The sequence below is a fragment of the Benincasa hispida genome, chromosome 8 (assembly GCF_009727055.1).
Source record: "Benincasa hispida cultivar B227 chromosome 8, ASM972705v1, whole genome shotgun sequence".
NCBI lineage: Eukaryota > Viridiplantae > Streptophyta > Magnoliopsida > Cucurbitales > Cucurbitaceae > Benincasa > Benincasa hispida.
The window spans coordinates 23,478,320-23,494,544 of record NC_052356.1 but is presented as its reverse complement, the minus strand read 5'-3'; the positions used below and the strand labels follow the sequence as shown (position 1 = coordinate 23,494,544).

The following is a 16,225-nucleotide window of genomic DNA, read 5'->3' as shown; positions in this document are numbered from 1 at the left end:
GAATTGTATCAATTTAAAAACTTTGAGATTTGTACCAATTTAAATCTTTACTTGATAATTATATCAATTTAAACACAAAACTTTCATAAGTATATCAATTGAAATCCTAAATTTTTATTAATATATCAATTTAAATTCAAAACAGTCATAAGTGTATTCAAATAAACATAATTGAATGTTTAAGTTGATACAATTATGAAAGTTCATAATTTAAATTGATGCACTTATAAAAGTTTAGGGTAAGTTGATACAATTATCAAAATTCAGGGTTTAAATTGATACAACACCCAAAAATTTAAAATATAAATTGATATTTGTTCTAAATTCAATTATTGTTTTTTTTAAAAAAAAATCTAAAAAAATTAGAGCACAATCATCCGTGTGAGTGGCTCTTTATTGTCGTTATTTATTTCTAATTTATCGCTTAATTTTATTAAAGAAAATTAAAGATGGAATAACAGTAGGAATTCCACCAGTCTCTCAATGTGCCGTATTTATTTCTTTGTTCAGAAGCAGAAACAAAAATTTTCTCAGTAAACAAATTGTTGCTTGTGGCTATGGTTGATGTACGCTCCTGAATCCCAATCTCCTCGTTTGCCATCTTCATCTTCATCTTCATCTTCATCCCATTTCTCGTATCAAATCTTACCGACAGAAGGATCGACAACAATGATTGTGAGGAATTTGGTGCTGTTTATGCTTTTTGTCACTGTCATTGCTCCGATTGTTCTTTACACTCATCGTCTTGGATCCTTCGATTTTTCCTCCTGTAAGTTCCTACTCTCCATTGGATTTGGTGTCATGTTCTTAACTACTTTGTTACTCAATTTTGTTTTCCCCCCTTTTTCTCAGCGAGAGGTGAATTTCTGGAAGATTTCTCAAGCTTTGTAAGTGGGATTCTCCGATTTTCTCTTCATTTTGTTGAATTACATGAATTAATAGTTGCATTGTTGCTTTTTTTGTTCTTCACAGACTTTAAGCAGTCATTCTGAACATTTGAATATACTTCCTCTTGTAAGTAATTTCTTGTTGTTGCTTTCTATATCTCTTCTGTTTGATTTCCTGCTCGGCTTATTTCTGGATTTAACTTGTAGATCCTTTCTTATTCGATGTTATTTCTTGTATCAGGAATCCTCTAGGACTATTAAAGAACCGGTTGGAACTGTGTATTCTAACAATACAGCTCATCCAGAGCCTGATGCGTCTGCTATTGAGCAGAATTCAACCGACGGCCAAGGCTCAGCTCATGGTTTTCTAATTTTTTTTTCCTTTGAATTCAACATTTTCTTATTTTGTCTTTTGCGTTTGTATAATTTTGCAAATCTTATCGTTGCAGATTTGCAATTACCGAAATCGCTGGAGTATAAATCTACTCGTGCACTGTCAACTACGAATGAGAACGTTAGTTCGATTAGAGAGAATCACATCAGGCAGATCACCGACCAACCGGGGCAGCAGAATCGTAGCAAGGGCATACCGGTACAATCTGACCCTAAGCATGCGAAGGTAGAAAACACTACAGAATTCACTTGACTAATGCAAAAAGTCCTTAATGCCTCTTAAAATTTGGTTAAAGCGCTTCGCTTCTCATAAATTTCTGGTCCATTTCTTTTATTGTCATATTTTTGAGAACTAAGAAGAACGTTGATGGGTCTGGAATATAGAGAACAGTTCTTCCTTTCATCATACCTTTTATGTTATGAATGGTGCAGGAGAGCGGATTTTTCTTCTTTAACTGTTTTGTTGTAATTGATAAAATTAGTACTCGTCTTTCCTCTCTACATTTTTATTTCAGCTGGATGAAAGTGGGAGATAAATTATTCTAGACGCAAGGTCTTAGTCACGTTTATTTTGGACTGTTATCATGTATACTTCACTATTCTTTGTCCTAGACCAAAATTAGTATCGATAATACTTTCATAATACTCGGAGGCTATAACCACCGATTATTAAAGGAAACATATGTTAAATGCAACCCTTGCTGGATCAACTTGGTATTTTATGGAATCAAAATTTAAATAATGCTGTCCAGTTGCAAGTGCGGCTACTATGTTAGTGTACTAGCTTAAGGACTAAGTTCTGCTGTCTTCTGCAAGCTTATATCAGTACTTGGTAATTAAGAATATTACTAACTCCGGTAGTTAACTATATGTGATTCATTCTGGTTTGTTGGTCTTTATGATCGTTTCTGATTTCATGTTATTCATTCTGGTTTGTTGGTCTTTATGATCGTTTCTGATTTCAGTATTGATATAATGATTTTCTTTTCAGAAACAATTATATTCAGCGTGCATGTATACATGTACATCTCCAGTAGCTTTTTCACTCGGCTCCTTTCCTTCTATGGCTTGATTTTCCAGGAAAGAAAACATGAACGACAATCCATCCAGTCCACTGACAAGGTTCGCAAGGCAAGAGAATCATATAAATCAGAAAAAGATGATGATGAAACTTCTGCACCAAATGCCAAAGTTCAGTATCTTAAAGATCAACTTGTCCAGGCAAAACTGTTTCTTTCCCTTTCAGCCACAAGGAATAATGTTCATTTTATTAGACAACTACGTCAACGGATGAAAGACATCCAACGCATTTTAGGTCGTGCAAATAAAGACTCAGAGCTGCCCAGGGAGTAAGTGTATTCCTCTGAAGCATGTTAATATTTGGCATCTTGTATGGCATTTTCATATTTCACTTTGTTCCTTTCAACATTCTAATTTGTGATAATTTTGGCTAGTAGTCACAGCTTCCACTATTTGATTGTTTAACATACCTGATAAATGCAGTGCCCAAGAGAAGTTAAGGGCAATGGACGAAACATTGGCCAGAGGAAAGCAGATTCAGGATGACTGTGCTTTGATGGTAAAAAAGATTCGAGCTATGCTGCAGTCAACAGAGGAGCAGCTACGAGTGCACAAGAAGCAAGCATTGTTCTTGTCACATTTAACAGCAAAAACACTTCCTAAGGGCCTTCACTGTCTTCCCTTACGCCTGACAGTTGAATACTATAGTTTGAATTATTCTCAGCACCCGTTTCCCAATCAAGAAAAGCTAGAAGACTCCAGTTTGTATCATTATGCATTGTTCTCAGATAATGTATTGGCAGCAGCAGTTGTTGTGAATTCAACCATTGCTCATGCAAAGGTATATATATCTTCTACCTATAAATATAGAAGTTTAATGCTTAACAAGAAAAATGAAAAGACTATGAATGTGTTTTTAGATTTTTATGCTCTGTTTTCCCTGGACGGGAAGAGTATGAATGTAGCTTCGTTGCAACATCACAACTTACATAATTTCATTGAAATTTGACAGGATCCCTCAAAACATGTTTTCCACATTGTTACAGACCGGCTCAATTATGCTGCAATGAGGATGTGGTTTCTGGTTAATTTGCCTGGAAAAGCGACTATTCAGGTCCAGAGTATTGAAGAATTCTCGTGGTTAAATTCAAGTTACAGTCCAGTTCTCAAGCAATTGGGTTCTCCATCAGCAATAAATTATTACTTCAAAGCTCATAGAGCCCATTCTGATTCAAATATGAAGTTTCGGAACCCAAAGTATTTATCAATCTTGAATCATCTCCGGTTTTACTTGCCAGAGATATTCCCAAAACTGAAGAAGGTGCTGTTTTTGGATGATGACATAGTTGTGCAGAAAGATCTTACTGGCCTTTGGTCCCTTGATCTGAAGGGGAATGTAAATGGGGCAGTGGAGACTTGTGGAGAAAGTTTTCACCGTTTTGATAAGTATCTTAATTTCTCAAACGAGCTCATATCAAAGAATTTTGACCCTCGTGCTTGTGGCTGGGCATATGGAATGAATATATTTGATTTGGATGAATGGAAGAGGCAGAACATAACTGATGTATATCACACATGGCAGAAACTCGTGAGTTTTCCAATATTAATTACTTATCTTTCCCTATCATGAATCTGGTCCCATCTGTCTTCTTAAATGTTACCTTTTGCTTCAAATGACAGTAACCATTACTTTTTTTTTTTTTCGAAGGCTTGTGGGACTCCATTGGATTCTTTGCTTCCCCCTGCTGTCTTCTTTCTAAACTCTTTTGTAATTATAATCTTGTTCATATCATGGCCCGTTGGAACTCTTTTCTTTAACCCTTAGCCTTTTTGGAATATCTCCTCCCTTTCTTTAAATGAATCTCTTTTTCATCCGTGTATTTCTCAAATCTATAACTTTTTTTTAAATTTATTTACAAATTTGGTCCCTATGGTTTGAGAAAACTTAGAATTTAGTCCTTATAGTTTGATAAAATCTCCATACATAGTCTCTACTGTAGGGACTATTTATGAGTTGCAATTTAACCTTCTTTTAAGCTTCCCATTTCTTGTTGCACCAGAATCATGACAGACAATTGTGGAAGTTGGGAACCTTGCCACCGGGTCTTATAACATTCTGGAAGCGCACACATCCTCTTGACCGATCCTGGCACGTTCTAGGCCTCGGATACAACCCTAGTGTCAACCAGAAGGAAATCGAACGAGCTGCTGTCATACATTACAATGGAAACATGAAACCTTGGCTGGAGATAGCCATACCAAGGTACCGTAACTATTGGATGAAGTATGTCGATTTTGACCATGAGTACCTTCGACAATGCAATATTAATCCATAAAAAGGCACCTCAAAGCTTTCAGACTCATATAGTTCTTCAGATGGCATTTTTTTCCCCTTCTTTTGTAAATGAGTCATTTTTAGGTCAATTCTTTATATAGAGATACCTTTTTTTTGTCTCCTTAAAGTTAGATCCTGTTGATTGAGTAATCAATCATATTATCAGTTATATTTTGGTATTTTTGAATGAGTTGTATTGTGGGTAAGTGGGATCCCAGATGTAACTCAAATTTGTAAATGATTGAGAGTGTTTTGTTTTTCCTTGAAATTTACTCAGTGGTGCACAGGGTAAGAATTCTCAAAGGCAATGTAATGTGTACAATAAATTTTGCTAACAAGATATATAATTGTGTTTTATTTTGTGACATAGTTTATTAACATTTTCATGTGATGATGGATGATGACTAATAAGGACTGGATTTTATGACTTCCCCCTAATTCAGAATAAGTAGGCAACATGAATCAGTCTAACCTGAATTCTTTTATGTGAGCTTGATTGAATATTGTTTAATTGTCTAAAGAATCGTGTTCAATTGTAGTTCTTGTTCCATCAACCTCAAAATTATAAATTTGGTTCTTCCACTCTACATATTGTTAAAAATAATGTCTAAAGAAACTGTTACTTTGAAGGGTTGAATTTGAAAAAAGAAAAAAAATAAAAATAAAATGAGAGAGATCAATCAAGGTGAGTGGCGGATTCAATTCTAAAAATGGAAGGAAGGAGAAAAAGTTGTATTCTTGAAAAAAAAACTAAAAAAAGTAATATTCCTAAAAGAAAGGTTTAAACATGGCGCAATTAATTAGTAACAACTCTTTAAACTGGGTAGGATCTTACAAATACCACTTTGAAGAAAGTGTTTTTGATCTAAAAAAAAAAAACAAGGGTCAAAGGTCGGCCAATGGGACACTAAAGGATAAACTTCATTGTCGAGAGAGAAACAACCTGGATTATCAGTTAAGTCCCCTGAATGACCGCTCAATAAAAAAGGAGGATAGTGTATCTATTATAAAGTTAGCTTTCTAGACATAAGAAGTTTGCTTTTTCTAATGTGTATTTAGAATTTTAAAAGGTAAAATACACTTTTGGTTCATGAGATTTGGTGTTAATGTCTAGTTGGTTCGAAGGTTTCAAAAGTTACACTTTAGTCCTTGAAGTTTGAAAAAATAGTTCAAAAGTTACACTTTAGTACTTGAAGTTTGAAAAAATAGTTCTAGATGATCTTTGAATTAAATTTGACCGTTAGTTGACTAACGAAAAAAATAACGGACAAATTGAGTGCAATTTTTTTCTTCTTTGTCAAATTAAACTTACGTGACTTTATTTATTTATAAATATTTTAATCTCTTTGCGTATAAATGATTGAAAGAATCATAGTGAGTGATAGTGAGCGAACAACAATGAAGGAGACCAAATGTATTTGTGATCTCCATGAAAGCTTGCTCTTGCTCCTTCAATTTTGAGTTGTTCATAAGAAGATTTATAGTAAATTTAAACAACAATGGAAGTTTCATTTTTTTTTTTAGAAGACAACAATAGAAGTTAATAGCAATAAAATCACATAGAAAAATTTGGAAACTTTATTCATCTCTTGAGAACACATATCTAACACACTTGTACCAATACATAACAGATGACTAACAATGGGGAGCACAACAAATGGCATAATAGGCACCAGTTGAAAAATGTACCCACGAGGGGAAGAAGAAACCTTTGGGAGAGCCAGAGAAGAAAGTCGAAGAGGAAAAAAGAATATAAAGCCTAAATTATAAAAATTATTACGAACATGTCATTTTTTCGTTAGTCAACCGACTTTTAAATTTAACACTGGAACTATTTATTTTTCAAACTTGAGGAACTAAAGTATCGTTTTTTAAACCTCAAGGATTAAATAGACGTCAAAACTAAATCTCAATGACAAAAAGTGTATTTTACTTAATTTTAAATTATTTGTAATTAAATTAAAAAATGGAATCAATTGACATCCTAAAAATCAATAAAAACAAAAAGTGAAGTGATTGTCAATATGACATGTTTATTTCTTTGTGTTTGTCAAATGAAAAGAAAAGGGAAAAATACGCTTTTGTCCCTAAGTTTGGCATAATTTTTCGATGTTTCTTGGATTTCAAAATGTTATTTTTAATCTTTAAATTTTTTAGTTTTGTTTTAATTTGCTTATGAAGTGTCAAGATTTAAGTTTAACTTCAATTTTTCATTAAATACACACTTCTCTGATTTGGTGTTAATATCCCTTAATAGTTTTTTTTTTAATAATCATGAAATTAAAAAAAATAGTTTTAATTATGGTAAAAAATAGTAAAATTAATTAATTTTAATCATTCTAATTTTTTTAAATTAATTAATAGCGATTCATGGTAAAGACGATGAGATTTAGTGATAATTTGAGGATAAAAGTGCAAAACCTTGAAACCTAATCAAATTGAAACAAAACTTAAAATGTACCAAAAATACTGTTTATAAAATATTCCTAAACTCTAAAAAAGAACTTTGAAGATACCTGTTACCTCAAGTTTTGAATGAAAGTCTTATTTCAAAAACACCACCAAACTTTCGAACGTATAAAAAATATCTTTAAAATATATAAAAAAAGTTAAAGAACACATTTACCATTATTATATGAATAAAAACTGTTAACGCTCGTTGTAAAAATAACTCTATAATAAAAAAAATACTCGAACGAATAATATAATGATCAATTCGTTTGAAGTCTTATTGAGTTTGAAAAGAATTGATTTGATAATAAGTTACATAGACGTCCTTGTTTTTTTTTCCTACATAAGTGTCATCATTTTTTTCTCTTATTCATCTAATTTTTTAAGCATCAAAATAAAACTTTAAGTTAAACATAAAATTTCACGAAATCTCACAAAATTTTAAGATTGAAAATTTCCCTTAAAACAAAAATGATAAATAATCCAATACTATATATATATATATTACTAGTATTCTTTTTCTTCTTTTTATAGTTTACACTACTTTTGGACAGTTTTATTTAGTTTTTTATTTTCTTCAGACAAAAAAATGTAAAATGGAAATGAGAGTAAAGGATTATCGAATAAGAGGAGAGGAAAAAGAGGAAAATAGAGAGTAAGTAAAATAATATTAACCATTTTTGTTCATACAGTAATAGTGAGAATATTTTTGAATTAAAAGTAAATATATTTTTGAACTAGAAGTATACAAATATATTTGACATAAAATATACAATTTAAAAGTATTTTGTATAATTTAATCTATTAGATATGATATAAAATAATAAAACCAAATTGACATATACTCAAGTTAATTAATAGTTTTTAAAATTTTGAGAATTAAAATAAACATTTTCTTTAAAGAAAAACATTTTAGAACTTAAAGCCAACCCTCCTTAATTTTGAGAACTATAATAAAAAATAAAGACAAGAAAATAAAAAAAAGAAAATGGAAAAAAAAAAGAGAAAAGGCAAAAAAAAGGATTTAAAAAATAAATTATGTTGTTATTGATGAAGTTAGATAAAAACTAAAAGAAGTATCGAGATTTTGGAGGAGCGACTTTTCAACTTCTTCTTCAACAGAAACAATCGAAGCCAATTACCCAACGAAAAGAAAACGGCCAGCAACTTCAGCAGACGATCGGTTCAGCAGCGGAAGATCCACCATGGCCATGGAGGACGAAGCTCAAATTATGCTCATCTCTCCGGCCGACCCTAAAGGTAGTCCGGTCAAGGACCAGCAAGCCGCCGGTGTCGGCATCCTCCTTCAGATCATGATGCTCGTTCTCTCTTTCGTTCTCGGCCATGTCCTTCGCCGCCATAGAGTCTATTTTCTTCCCGAAGCCAGTGCTTCTCTTCTCATCGGTATCTTCAATTTCTTTTTCTCCTTCGTACTTCCCAATCTGATTACGCTTCTCAGTTTGGGACTTACTTGACAACTTACTATTGCAATTTATTCTTTTCTGCCTAATGTTCTTTCTATTATTGCGATTGTTTTTTGTTTGAGTTATTACCTCTCCATTTTTCTCCCTTTCCTTTAATCACTTGTATGTCAGGTTTAATCGTCGGCGGGCTTGCCAACATTTCGAATACTGAAACTAACATCAGGTTCAATATCTTCCTTCTTTCCATCTGCCAGTGCCGACGTCTCGTGTGGCCGGAATGAGTTAGCCAAGTTTCCTCATGTTCTACTTCTGCAGGGCATGGTTCAACTTTCATGAAGAATTTTTCTTCCTTTTCCTTTTGCCTCCGATCATATTATATCCTTCACTGTCGTAATTTACAAACCAATTAGGTTTTCTTTTTTTGTGTTCCCCATTTTGTCTCCTTAACACTCTTGCTTACTCAGTCAGGATTCAGTCTTTCACCTGTAAGTGCAATTCTCCAACCAATGCTTCCCTGTTTCCCTGATAAGTTTGTTGAGTCTAATAGTGTAGTTGTCGTGTTATCATGCTATTAACTGAATGTTGCTGCTTATATAGAAGCCTTTCTTCTCAAACTTTGGGGCAATTGTGACGTTTGCTATCCTGGGAACCTTTATAGCCTCGGTTGTTACGGGTGGTCTTGTGTAAAACTTTTCTTCTTTGCCTTTAGTTGCAAAACCCTCGTTTGATGTACCCTTGCTTTTATTTTTAATTTATGCCACCATAATGCGGTTTCTGTTGCAGTTACCTTGGTGGATTAGCATTTCTCATGTACCGGCTTCCATTTGTTGAATGTCTTATGTTTGGTGCTCTGATTTCGGCAACGGATCCTGTCACTGTTTTGTCCATTTTTCAGGTGTTTGTCCATTTCTTAAAAGTATATATCATGGATTGTTAGGATTGTGGAGGAAATCAAACTGTAAACATGAAAAAATTCCATTAAAAGCGATCATATCTGATTTCTAGTAAACTTATTTGATCTTGAGTGGGTTGATATCTTATCTCTCCCTACTTTTTTTCCTTTCTTCTTCTCACTCAGAAGTTACTGTCCTATCTTTCTTAAAAAAGTTCAGCTAGATTCTGAAGAGTTTCCTTGTAAGAATTTAGTTACATCGAGTTTCAGGATATGTATCTTATATGAATCTAAAAATGTACTTGCAACTGTTTAGAATGTAAATACATAAATTATTATTGTATGCCATTATTTGGATTTCATCATGTATCTGCCTGAATTTTCATTGACAGCATATGGTGAATGTAAAATTTTGTATATGATTTCTGAAGTTTCATTGACACCATATGGTGAATGTAAAATTTTGTTTATGATTTATTGTTTAATTAAGTAGTTCATCATTGTCATGTCATCACTCTAGGAACTTGGCACAGACGTGAACCTTTATGCTTTGGTGTTTGGAGAGTCTGTATTGAATGATGCCGTAAGTTTTACGTTTTGAAGTAATTCTTGATCTTGGTTGAAGATGACTTTATTTAATATTTCTTGTTCTCATGTTGGATAACGGCAGATGGCAATTTCCTTGTACAGGTATGTGAAGTAATTGGTTTGTTTCTTGCATTTCCATTGCTATAGATTTTATTCTAATTAGAATCATCTTTTGCAGAACAATGTCCTTGGTTAGAAGTCATGCTTATTCCGGAAAAAACTTTTTCTTTGTGATTGTTCGATTTCTTGAGACTTTTGTTGGCTCACTGTCAGCAGGTTATCTTTCTCTTACCTTGTCTTTAAACAATCTTTTTTTGCTCTTTTTCTTCCAAATCCATTGTATTCTACAATTCTAGAGAACTTGTGGGAAGCAATGCGTTAATATCAATAGGCATCCATGAGGATACTGAAAATAACTCTAGTTAATGTTGTGAGAGTTGGTATGTAACTGCTATTAATAGCTTGTTGCTAATCACGTCAATGTCGGTTGCTGTTCAGTTTCTTATTAGTTTATTAATTAGTTGAGTAGTTATTGTTAATTAAGACTTAACTTGAGTTACTTTATTATGAGCTGGTTAAATAGCAAATCCTAGATGGTACTACTACTAAGGATACCCTTTTGATTTGGGAAAAAAAAATTCTTCAGTAACCTTGGAAGAAGGAAAAGGCACGGACAAATAATCTTCCAAAACTTCAGTTTAAATGCATCATACATTATGAAGCCTACTCATCATCTTCTTTGAGTATAAAAATGGCTCATTTATAAAGAAAAAAATTCAGATTTGTCAATCTTCCAAGACTAGAATTCTGGCAAAACAGGATCAGCTATCTTGTCGTAGGTCATTGAAGACTTCTGAATTCTGATATACCCATATAACTATCAAAACATCAGGGTTCTTTAGAAGACACGTTCATCTCAAAGATCTTGTGCTGTTTACTGCTTGACCTTGTTTTGTAACTTTTTCTCAACAATTAATGCAGTTATCTTGATTACTGAATAAATAACTGGAAGTTCTCAAGGATATTTATCATTTAATGCCTGTGGATCTGCAGGTGTTGGAGTTGGATTTACCTCTGCATTGATATCCTTTTATGCTCAATGCTATCTTTGTTGCCTGGAGTTGTATTTGTATTATCATTCTACTTTTCTGATGTCATGTTGAGCCTTAATTCTCAGAACCTTTTTAAGTATGCAGGATTGGACATTGACAAGTAAGCTCTTCACGCTTTAAGAGCTTGTTGATTACCAAATTATATTGCATTCTTTTTTGTACAAAAACTTACCATAAGGTCCTTTGAATTTTCTGTATCTGAATTTGCTTGTTCCTTTGTCCAGTCTTCAAAATTTGGAGTGCTGTCTTTTTGTTCTTTTCCCATATTTCTCGTAAGAAATCTTCTTTTCCCCTCAAGTTCTATAATTTTATTGTAGTGACCTTTCATGTTTATTGAGTTTAGCATGGAATCTTTTACTTTAGGTACATGCTCGCAGAAGGTTTTGGTTTGTCTGGTATTGTATCAATATTATTCACAGGAATGGTGAGTAGAGAGAGGACAGTTTTCTTTTCTCTACCTTATTTTTGTTTATTGTTCTATATATTCTTTTCAATGCATCCATACAATTGTTGATGCATGTAATATTTGATGGCCTTTTTTAGGTGATGAAGCATTATACATATTCGAACTTATCACAGTCTTCACAACAATTTGTTGCGGAATTTTTCCACTTAATATCATCTCTGGCAGAGACATTTATGTAAGGGTGACATGACAAGTTTTTATCTGGCCGTAATCGAGGATCATTTACCCACTCGATGCCACAAGCTTTTTTCTCACTTTTTTTGGCTTTTTTCTTCCAGATTTATATATATGGGCTTAGATATTGCAATGGAGCAACATAGCTGGTCACATGTTGGATTCATTTTTTTCTCAATTGTATCCATACCTTTGTTGAACAGTCTATTTTTACCATTTTTCTTTATTTATATCAATTTCTTGTGGTTCCTTAATTTGCTCAATGTGCACCTCAGTTATTTATTGGTGTCGCAAGGTATTGCTGCTATTTCTTCTCTCCGATTTTCCAACCTTTGATCATTAAACTTTCACGGAAGTTTGCATCTTTGGAGATACTATTTCTTTTGTTACTTAAAACTTTTGAATGGAGTTCCTTATGTGAATCTTTACATTATATTCTTCTTAAAAATCAATTGGATAGCCTTTTTATAGTTCATTTAGTTCTCAGTTGAGTTGAGAGGATAGCTTATCCTCCATTTACTTTGATGCCCCTTTTCTCTATCAATATGCTGCTTCTCATCCAAAATGAGAAATGTTGCGTTTGATGTTTTCTTTCTCTTCCACTTTCAGAGGTTCGATCAGTATTTTGACTGTAGTATTTTGTGTGATATTTCCTAGGGCTGCAAATGTCTTTTCTTGTGCATATTTAGTCAACTTAGTTCGGCCTGCACATAGAAAAATACCTTCAAATCATCAGAAGGCACTTTGGTACAGTGGTAAGGAGCATTTATTCCCTTTTCATTTATTCATTTAGTGTTTTAGGAGAGGGGTCAATTATTTGAATATAGTTTTATGTGTTGTAAATGTTAGGACTTCGTGGGGCTATGGCATTTGCTCTTGCTCTACAATCAATCCATGATCTTCCAGATGGACACGGGCAGACAATTTTCACTGCAACTACTGCAATAGTTGTATTGACGGTAGGCACTCCAAGTTTTGTCACTTACATAATTTTGGTGTGTAAATTGTGCCAATATAATGTATTTTGGTGTGTAAATTGTGCCAATATAATGTATTTTGTTTTACTTTATGGTTATAACCGTTAAAAAATGAATTTAGAAATCTTATAAGCTATTGTGCTACTATAACGACCCGATCCCCTAGGACTCAAGCTATGCCGTTACTAAACGCATGCATGCATTGAAGTTAAAACGACATCCTTTTTTATAGTAAAATAAATGCTAAATAAATAAGGTAGCTTAAAAGATTTTCATTAAATCCAAATAATAAATTCAAATGATAGGGTACTCAAAGATCATAAACGGAAATAAATAAGTCTGAAAACAAATCTCAACAGTAAGTTCCAAATACCAAAATTGAAAGTAATAAAAACATAAAGGAAATCTTAAAACATGGGCAGAAGCTTAAAACTGGTCCACAGTGGCTCGTTCAAGGATTCTTCTTGTCATTCGCCAGTGCGTCTTTGCCCTTACCAGAAACATAAACATGAGAAAGGGTGAGTATAAAATACTCTGTAAGTAACTCCACTACTGGAGCCAGGTTAGACATCTATGTCCTCTAGATGCCTACCTCTGGTGGAACATATAAACTTCTCTAGTCCTCATGGGACACATACATACTTGAATTACTGCATTTCATTTTACTGTAGTTAAGTATACTCACTACCTCTAGTAAGTCTCGTAGGACTCACAACCTCTGGTGAACCCCGAAGGAGACACCACCTCTAGTGAATCCCGAAGGAAACACAACATCCGGTGAATCTCGAAGGAAAGCACCACCTCTAGTGAATCGCGAAGGTAACACAACCTCTAGTGGATCCCGAAGGAAACCACCACCTCTAGTGAATCCCAAAGGAAACACAACCTCTGGTGGATCCCGAAGGAAACCACCACCTCTAGTGAATCCCNCTCTAGTGAATCCCAAAGGAAACACAACCTCTGGTGGATCCCGAAGGAAACCACCACCTCTAGTGAATCCCGAAGGACACACAACCTTTGGTGAATCCCAAAGGAAAGCACCACCTTAGTGAATCCCAAAGGACACACAACCTCTAGTGGGCATCTAACTAATCAGTGAATACACTATCACGATCTCAACATCACAAGTATCATAACATGGTTCTAAAACATACATGTATGTACAACCCATCAACCTTAGATCAAACATAATCTCATAAAATAAAATATACTTTAATCATGCTAGCAATCACATATCTTTATGTGTATCTAGTCCTTTCAAACCTCAATCAATGAAGGCATACATAAACATCATGCTAACTAATAATTCTCAATAAATCAATTATTGATGAAAAAGAGAATAGAGAATTAACACACAGTTTACGTGGAAAACCCTAGAATAGGGAGAAAAAACCACGATAGAGACTTATTTTATATTCTTGTTCCGATACATAGAATACAAGGGAACAAATCAAATAAATAGACAATGGGAAACCCTAGGTGCATGAGAAATTACAAAAAAGCCACTAGGTTAACAGGCTATTTTCGACATTCCCCTCAAATTGGGGTGTAGATATGAATAAGGCCCAACTTCCTGACACAATAATCAAAACTTTGTCTGAGCAACCCCTTTGTGAGCACATCTGCAACTTTCTGACTTGAAGGAACACAAGGAATGCATATGCTTCTGTTGTCCAGTCCTTCCTCGATGAAATGTCTATCAATCTCAACATGTTTGGTTCTATCATGCTGAACTGGGTTATTTGCAATACATATTGCCGTTTTATTGTCACAAAACAGTTTCATCGGAAGCTCACTATCTTGATGAAGATCTGACAACACTTTCATCAATCAGATTTCTTCACATATCCCTACTTTTGGCCCTGTATTTAGCCTCAGCGCTACTTTTGGCCACAACTCCTTGTTTTTACTTCTCCAAGTAATCAGATTACCCTAGACAAAAGTACAATACCAGATGTTGACTTTCTATCAACAACAGACCTTGCCCAGTTAGAATCGGTGTAAGCTTCAATGCATCGTTTATCAGACTTTTTGAACATTAAGCCTTTACTAGGAGTTCCCTTCAAATATCGTAGAATGCGCACCGCTGTCATATGTTTCTCATAGAGAGCCTTCATAAACTGACTGACAACGCTTACTGCATAGGATATATCAGGTTTCGTGTGAGATAAGTAGATCAACTTCCCAACCAATCGCTGATACCTTTCTCTGTTGACAGGGACACTATTATCTGTATAATTAAGTTTTGAATTACACTCTATCGAGGTGTCAATAGGTTTACACCCAGTCATACCTGTCTCTTTGAGTAAGTCAACAGTGTACTTCCGTTGAGACACTAAAATACCTTCTTTTGACCGAGCCACTTCCATTCCAAGGAAATATCTCAACTTTCCAAGGTCTTTAATCTCGAACACTTTGGCCATTTTTGCTTTAAGTCTCATAATCTTAGCATCATCGTCACTAGATAGCACAATATCATTGACATAAACAATGAGAATTGCAATCTTCCCTGAAGTTGACTTCCTTGTAAATAGTGTGTGATCTGAGTGCCCTTGAGCATACCCTTGTCACTTGACAAAAGTGGTGAATCTGTCAAACCAAGCTCTCGGGGACTGTTTCAACCCATATAGAGGCTTCCTTAGTCTGCACACCCGGGTTTGAACTGACTCTCGAAATCGGGGGAGGACTCATGTAGACTTCCTCTTCAATTTCCCCATCGAGGAATGCATTCTTTACATCTAGTTGATGAAGAGGCCAATCCTTGTTCATAACAATTGACAACAACACCCGAATAGTATTAAGCTTGGTTACGGAGGAGAACGTCTCGGAGTAATCCACTCCAAAGGTTTGAGTAAAGCCTTTGGCAACCAGCTTGGCCTTGTATCGGTCAATTGTTTCATCAGACTTGTATTTTATAGTAAAAACCCATTTGCATCCAACCATCTTGTGTCCTTTGGGAAGAACCATCTAATCCCATGTCCCGTTTTTCTCAGGGGCCCTTATTTCTTCCATAACTGCAACTTTCCATTTAGGAGTTTCCATCTCAATATGTATACTACTCGGTACCATCACTGTATCTAGGCTGGTGGTAAGAGCCTTGAACATGGATGACAGGTTACTGTACTTCATGTAAGTGTGCATAGGGTACTTCGTACATGATCGAGTGCCTTTTCTCAGGGCTATAGGGAGATCGAGGGATGCATCACGACCTTCCATCCTGTCAAGTTTCCCACTGTGATTGGTTGTCTGCTCAACAGGGGGTTCACCTTCAGAGGTACTCTCCACATCATCTTCTCTAGTACCACTTTCATTTTCTGGGATTGTTTCCTTACCACTATTATTTTCAGCTGTCTCTCCATCTGCCATGGTTTCCTTGGCGGTACTGTCAGCACCTTATTTGCCTTTTTTCTCTCTGCAATCGTCAATCTTAGCACAAGTATCAATATCATTAGTTTCAGGAATACACGTACCTGGACCTGATGCTAGGTCTGACTCATGGACTGGAG

The 16,225-nt window shown here is 34.5% G+C and overlaps 2 protein-coding genes across 4 annotated transcripts in view; both read left to right on the top strand.

Annotated features, from left to right (window-relative positions):
- The first annotated feature begins 476 nt into the window (after positions 1-476).
- Positions 477-4,995, top strand: LOC120083229 (probable galacturonosyltransferase 4). The gene is made up of 9 exons (XM_039038890.1): positions 477-769; positions 853-887; positions 973-1,014; positions 1,129-1,249; positions 1,337-1,506; positions 2,361-2,629; positions 2,784-3,141; positions 3,313-3,888; positions 4,361-4,995. The coding sequence occupies exons 1-9, from the start codon at positions 565-567 to the stop codon at positions 4,634-4,636; spliced, it is 2,052 nt and encodes a 683-aa protein (XP_038894818.1). The 5' UTR covers positions 477-564; the 3' UTR covers positions 4,637-4,995.
- A 3,160-nt stretch (positions 4,996-8,155) lies between these two features.
- Positions 8,156-16,225, top strand: part of LOC120083244 (sodium/hydrogen exchanger 6-like) — a 50,355-nt gene continuing 42,285 nt past the window's right edge. The window contains exons 1-18 of one of the 3 annotated variants that reach the window (XM_039038914.1): positions 8,156-8,490; positions 8,682-8,733; positions 8,826-8,885; positions 8,971-8,995; positions 9,108-9,193; positions 9,294-9,405; positions 9,923-9,985; positions 10,073-10,092; positions 10,169-10,266; positions 11,044-11,072; positions 11,171-11,202; positions 11,327-11,374; positions 11,466-11,526; positions 11,646-11,743; positions 11,847-11,922; positions 12,018-12,037; positions 12,400-12,497; positions 12,592-12,701. In XM_039038914.1, coding sequence (XP_038894842.1) covers positions 8,292-8,490; positions 8,682-8,733; positions 8,826-8,885; positions 8,971-8,995; positions 9,108-9,193; positions 9,294-9,405; positions 9,923-9,985; positions 10,073-10,092; positions 10,169-10,266; positions 11,044-11,072; positions 11,171-11,202; positions 11,327-11,374; positions 11,466-11,526; positions 11,646-11,743; positions 11,847-11,922; positions 12,018-12,037; positions 12,400-12,497; positions 12,592-12,701 — 1,287 coding nt within the window. In that variant the 5' untranslated portion in view covers positions 8,156-8,291. Of the gene's footprint in view, positions 8,491-8,681; positions 8,886-8,970; positions 8,996-9,107; positions 9,194-9,293; positions 9,406-9,922; positions 9,986-10,072; positions 10,093-10,168; positions 10,267-11,043; positions 11,073-11,170; positions 11,203-11,326; positions 11,375-11,465; positions 11,527-11,645; positions 11,744-11,846; positions 11,923-12,017; positions 12,038-12,399; positions 12,498-12,591; positions 12,702-16,225 lie in introns of all 3 variants that reach the window. The other 2 variants (XM_039038915.1, XM_039038916.1) reach the window with 2 other exon arrangements.